This window comes from Ochlerotatus camptorhynchus, unplaced genomic scaffold (genome assembly GCF_037179485.1).
Source record: "Ochlerotatus camptorhynchus isolate MF236.1 unplaced genomic scaffold, CSIRO-AGI_Acam_v1.1 ptg000429l, whole genome shotgun sequence".
In the NCBI taxonomy this organism is placed as follows: Eukaryota; Metazoa; Arthropoda; class Insecta; order Diptera; family Culicidae; genus Ochlerotatus; species Ochlerotatus camptorhynchus.
In genome coordinates, this window is record NW_027040915.1 from 993,225 (window position 1) to 999,737 (window position 6,513).

The window sequence follows — 6,513 nt, forward strand, 5'->3', positions numbered from 1 at the left end:
TGCTAATTTATGCGATATTTTGCTTAAATTTACACGAAATATCGCGTTAATTTTATGTGCGCTTTGTCTCGCAGAAATTTACAATAATTTTTCGAACGGTGCAGGCGATTTGTTCCTGCGGATAACGGAACAAGCCTTTCGTAACAACAAAGGGAAACAGTCCTATTGTTGCGGTACGTTAGCAGCGTAACAGGCATGTTGTTGTGTATGGAGATCTCCATACACAACAATAGGCTTCTAACGCTGCTAACGTAGCTTAACAATAGGGCTGTTTCTCCTACAACAACTACAGTCTACATGAATGAGTGCCTGAAGAAACGACTGCCTGCGTTTCTCAAATCACACAAAGTTCCTACAATTTTTTGACCGGTTCTAGCCTCTTGTCAAGGACGTTCTGGAGATATACAAGACGAATGGGAATAATTTCGTACCAAAGGATCTCAATCCCCCAAACACACCGGAAATGCTGCCGATCGAAAACTGGGCTATAATAAAGCACGAGCTCCGTAAGCATCCGAAAGTTGTCACTGCTCCGTAGAAATGTTGAAATCATGGTTGAAAGCAGATAAAACTGTCGTTCAACCGTTGTACAAACCCTAATGGGGGGAATTAAGATGAAAGTTCGGGCATTTGGATTTGGTGAAGAAATAGAGTCAGATAAAGATACGCAAACCAAGCTTATATATGTATAGAATATCAATCCCTGAACATTTCATGACAATCGGTTGAGACACTTATTTTTGGCGAGTACTTATAAGTGATGCATTTTAACTGTGGACTCCCTTTACTTGATCGAATTACCCCAAGTTTGGTTAGTCAGCATTATCAACCCGCACATATGTAAACAGGCCATTAACAACAGTTGTTCAGTTACTGATGGCTAGAGAAAGAAGTAGGGAACTAGATCAAAGAATATTATGCCAGATATAAGGATCCAAGGAACAGAACTTATCAAGGAGGTGAATGAGACGGGAAAAGAAACTCAAGAGCTCCCTATTAAATAATTTAATTATTAATATGAGTATTCACCAGAATATTATCTATATACAATAATTTACAGCAAAAATGCATTAGTTTTGTTAGCACCAATAATCAGTTACAATCCAAACTCAATTGTTAAAGTTAGTATTGTTAGTCAAACATGAACTGCACTTATCCAAATTTTTAACACAACAAGAAAACACAGTACTTACCCTCCTTCGGAACGATACAAACCAATCAGTGGCAGAAGGCAAGACTTTCTCAGCAAAAGATCATCTACACTGAATAATTAAATTGTCTTTTTATTCGTACAAAAATAAACGTCCTACAAAAAAAGGTGTAATAATACAATACATCTCTACACTAACATCGGTAACGACGAATAAGTTTCAGCTGTAGTTGTATGTTAGCATCCATCGTGTCGAGTATTCTCTTGGTTTCATAGGTTAAAGTACTCTCTTTCCCTCGTGTCGTTGTATGTGTTAGCACGCGTCTACTTGTTTTGACTAATGTTGAAATTGGCAGCTTCGCGAACTTAGTAATATCCTAATTGATTCTAATTCTGAAAAAGAGGAAAACGACACAGGTGGTGAGATGTTAGGGTTAAGAATTGAGGTTGTAGCTATTGGGTACCCTAAAAATGACTCTGGCTAGACCTGAACGGCTATAACCATCGCGCTGGCGACAGCTAGCCGTATGCGCTATTACGTGTTAAGAATGGTTGTGAATGACACGCTGAATTCACCCGGATGCTGCCCGGAGATGTAGACCTTCGATATGGACGCGCTGGATGGAGGTATCGACGTTGGAGGTGGCGTTGAAACAATTGGCAGAACTGGTTCGGCAGCTGCAGCTGAGAGCAGTTGGTTTCGCCGTTCACGTTCTTCTAGAAGCGGCAACAGAAGGCTCAGTTTGCTCTGGAAGTCATCCGTAGACGGCTGAATGCGAATCGTGGAGGTTGTAGGAATCGTAAGGGTCTCGGTGAGGAACGACGTTATGACTGTGGGGGTTACGTCAGTTTCGTACACGGTGGTGAGGATTTCACGACCTTGGAATGTTATAGGAAGGACAATGGATTTCGTTGCGGTGACTGTGGTGACAATTTCCTTCACGTGAGTTTTGTACTCAGTAACTGTGGTTACTACGAGCTGATATCGGTTCGGATCTGGAATGAACTCCGTAGGTCGAGGTGCCAAATTGGGTTCTCCCACTCCGAGATTCCCAAGCAGAAGCTGCGACAGAAGGATATTGGCCAGGGGAGCATTTGAAAGGATAGCACTGTTCTGGTTGTTGCTGTTGCCTTTAGTCTGAATGAAAGGGTTCGCTTCGTAGATGGTAGTCGAAATAGTGGCAGTGTAAGCTGTCTGACGACCTCGGAATGTGTTGGAAGAAACTGATATGGTAGTGGTCGGAGTGGAACTTAGAATAAACTTGGTGATTTCAAACTGTCCATCTCGATTGAAGGAGGTAATTTCTTTGTTGAGCACATGAACGGGCAATCCGTTGGGTCCTTGAGTTAACGAGAAGCACGAAGTACAGATCTCTTCAATGCTAGTGGTAGTAGTTTTAATCAAGCTGATCTCCGTCTTGGAGTTCGTAACCAGCGACACAGTGGTATCAGTTGGTAAATAGAAAGTGACGGTCAACGCTGGGGTACTCGGCTGTAGGCTAGTGCTCCCCAAGCTAACAGTTTTCTTCCGCCAATCGGAGGCAGTCGTGTGACCAAAGCGATTACCACGGAAGTCTTCGTCCTTGTAGGTACGGCTGCTTACTCCACGTCTGGCAGTGCCACGAGATGGCGCTTTGTTATTTCCTCCGTATGCGGATAGGGTAAATGTCGGTCTTCTCGTGTTAGCATTGTAGTTTGGTTTGTATGCCAGCGATTTTAAGGTGTTTCGATTCCTTGAACGCGCCGCCGTATTTCTCGTCAACGTACTTTGGCTACCAACGGTTCTCGGACGACTTGGTTTGATTTCATTTATCGAGCTCTTGCTTTTAGATTGCTGTCGATATTCAGCATAATTATCTCTCAAATTTTTCGCCTGCCTCGGTGGAGTAGTGGTAGTAGTATAATCGTAATAATCATCCGAGTAGTAATATCTTGAATCGATCCGATTCGTAATTGACGGCTCACGTTGAGTGGTTCTCCTCCGGTTGGTTCGACTATTAATTGCCTGTCGCTTCTGTCTAGTTTTGGTGGGTCGTATTTCACCGGCCAGGGAGTTTTCGTCGCCCTTTTTGTTGGCTTCAGCCAGCAGCCGTAGCTCGTTAGTAATCTCACTAATAACGCTCACCTCCGGATCATCGGAATCATTATCGAGAGCCGACTTGCCAAGCAATGATCCGTAGTCCGCTAGAAGAGAGAAAGAGACAACGGATAGAGAAAAAGAATAGAATTAGGCTAGAGGCGACCACCAGAGAGGGGAAAATGGGGAAAAGACTAATGGGTACAGTGTGTTAAGGCAAAACTGGGTCAGTGGGTGATGTTGGATAGTTTTAGTTACAGTACTCTGATACTGCGAAAGTGCTATCAGGGAAATAAATCATGCAAATCTGTACAAGGGTCAGTGTTACTGGTTTGTTCCGTGTAGTAGTGTGTTAAGTGTACAGCCTAAAATATACAAATTTGTCTATATATACAAAATATACACTATGGTACAAAATGGAGATGTCCTTCTCCACAGGCAGGCAGAATCATATGATATCATCGCTTCTACTTCAAGTCTGCAGGGGTCGCACTATGATTAATGAACCCGACATCACTGTCAGGGATTGGAATTATGGTCATTTTTCTCCCATACCTGCTATGCGTTCGTTGATTCATCACGACGACGTCTTCACTTGTGAAAAGGTTAAAATCATAAACTCAAATTAATTATACCAGATCGTAAATTGTACAGCCGTTCGTAACTGGAGCTGAGAGCGAGCAACATACACGGGTTCTTCGATGGGAAAATTTATGAGCATGGGGTTGAAACGGAAACCGATTTCGAGGGTGAATTTGAAATCACAAAGATGTTGATCTGATATCGATGGGGAAGGATTTCATGGAAGCGATGGTTGAAATATACAGTTACGGATTGAGCATGAATTGAAACAATGATCTACTAGTGTTCCTTATTTAAAACCGGGTGATTGTAAAATAGGTCATCCATATACTACGTAGACAGTTGGTGAGTGCTAACGATATAAACATATGCTGGGGGGATCTGATATATCTGAACTTAGTTTACGTCCGAGGGGGGCGTCATATTTAAATCGCAATTCTGGATGCTCGAAAAATCCCACACTAGCGAATTAATCTACGAAAAAATCGGCATTTCTCGTATCTACTTGCATCGTGGATCTTCTTTTTGCATGAAATCATCAGAATCGTCATCAATTTGCTAAACACAGCAAAACAAAATCTTTCCTGCATCGTAGATAGAGTCACTCCCCGTCGTTTACGTCTAGTTTTCGGACAGCCCCAAAGTTGAAGTGAGTGATAGAGTTACAAATTTGTCATAAGCAAGGGGCATCGTTGCGTGGTTAGTTTCAGGGAAATCTGATCATGTTGAAATATAAAATCGGAAAAAAATCTGGAATACTCAGAAATATGTATGGTATGTGAGGGTATGTGAGAACGGTGGATGTAACTCTTTTCAACACAAATTTCTAGAATTTCTTGCTATAAAAAAATTGTTTTTCGGAATTATGAAATCATGAGATGTTATAAAGGTTATTTGTACTTGAAGGTTAGAAGAAGTTTTCGTGAAGTATGTATTTGACACATAAAACCTGTCAATGTTGCTTTCAGCGCTGTCACAATCAGCAATTTTTCGATTCGTGAGCGCTCACTCTGAGTGAACCCTCAGGAATCATAAGATCGCTGATTATGACGCTCTGAAAGAAATATTGACAGGTTTTATGAATCAAACACACATTTTTCAACCTCTTACTTGCAAGTACAACATATCATTATATTTATCTAATGATTTCATTATTCCGAAAAACCATTTTTTTTATAGCAAGAGAGTGGAAGCAACCCTGATTTCTAGTGTCAAATTTACCTGAAGATGAATGATACATTGCTACTGCTTGCATTGTATACATTAAAATGATTATTGTTTTCATCAGCGGCTCTAGGAAACTCTTTTAACTAAGCTGTCACTTTTAACTACACGCTATACTAAAACTACCCAAATTTGGGTAGAATCCTCCCAGATCGGTCAAAACTGAACCTACTCAAAAATGGGTAAACTATGTTGGCCGTGAAAAGTTGACAAATGGACAACATTGACATGAATCCGATCGACTTTGTTCATTTGTCAACTTGTCACTCCCAACATAGTTTACCCATTTTTGGGTAGGTTTAGTTTTGACCAATCTGGGTTGATTCTACCCAAATTAGGGTAGTTTTGGAATAGCGTGTAGAGAGTAAAGTTACACGCCCTCAGAGATGCCAGCTTTTTTCAGAAGTTTGCGAAAAATGTCTGTGAATTTCAGATATGTGTGTAATTAATCATTTTGTTCGACCATTTTCCACAGAGATGGCGCTGTTCCGCTGGTAGGAAGTCATAAAAATCCCCGTATATAAATTGAGAGAAGTGGGAATAATTCGCTTTTGGTGCATATTCGGGTCAAAAAAAGTGAACGACAACCTAAAGAATTAAGTCATGGGCTTTGTCGTTCAGTTTTTTCCCAGAAATTAATGCTAAACAAGCTACAATTTCTCCATACAATTTTATCTGCTTTACTACCAGTCCCCAGAGACAGGCTTGGCTTTTACTCGCACGTGTACCTAGGAAGTGTATGTGTTGACCCACACTTCGAGAAGAAAACACGATGCACGCGGAGAAAAATTTCGTTGCTCGCCGTGCACGAACGCTCTAACGGAGAGCAGGAGCATTCCCTATCGTGCACGAACGTAAAACGAAGAGAGAGAGTGTAACCGTTCACGAATTTTCGTTGAGGTTTTCGTAAAACTCAGTGGCTTAAGCGCCACTCTCAATTAGGAGAGACCACTGGTCATGTTCGAATTTTGCCCGATTTATGAGACCTTATCTCAGAGAACCTCTTGAACGGTTTCCGATTACTAATGGCACAACTAGCTTTTTTTTTCCTGTAGAACCGCAGATATTATCGGAACGAAAGAATTACTCTGACTTACCCAGAACATGAACGAAACGGAAAGAGAAAGAAGGAATTCTTACTCAACTGAGCGGTAATCGAAGGAAAAACTGAACGTAAGATAGCGAGTGTCTTTTATTCCAGGGGGAAAAAAACATTCTAAAGCATAAAAAACTAATCTTCAATTTTCATTAAACACTATTATTGAGTTCGTTTATTCGGGTTGGACTTCTGGATGAGTGTACGGAAAAAGAGCAAATCATGGCCAGGGTTGCTTCCACTCACTTGCTATAAAAAAAATATTTTTCGGAATTATGCAATCATTAGATGTTATAATGATATGTTGTATTTGTAAGTAACAAGAAGAGGGTGTAAAGTATGTGTTTGATTTATAAAACCTGCCAATTTCGCTTTCGGAGCGTC

At 41.0% G+C, this 6,513-nt stretch overlaps 1 protein-coding gene across 1 annotated transcript in view; it reads right to left on the reverse strand.

Annotated features, from left to right (window-relative positions):
* Window positions 1-1,267: 1,267 nt before the first annotated feature.
* Window positions 1,268-6,513, reverse strand: part of LOC135711284 (uncharacterized) — a 152,258-nt gene continuing 147,012 nt past the window's right edge. The window contains exons 6-7 of the mRNA XM_065234089.1: window positions 1,615-3,334; window positions 1,268-1,543 (exon numbers count right to left, since the gene is read on the reverse strand). Coding sequence (XP_065090161.1) covers window positions 1,686-3,334 — 1,649 coding nt within the window. The 3' untranslated portion in view covers window positions 1,268-1,543; window positions 1,615-1,685. The remainder of the gene's footprint in view (window positions 1,544-1,614; window positions 3,335-6,513) is intronic.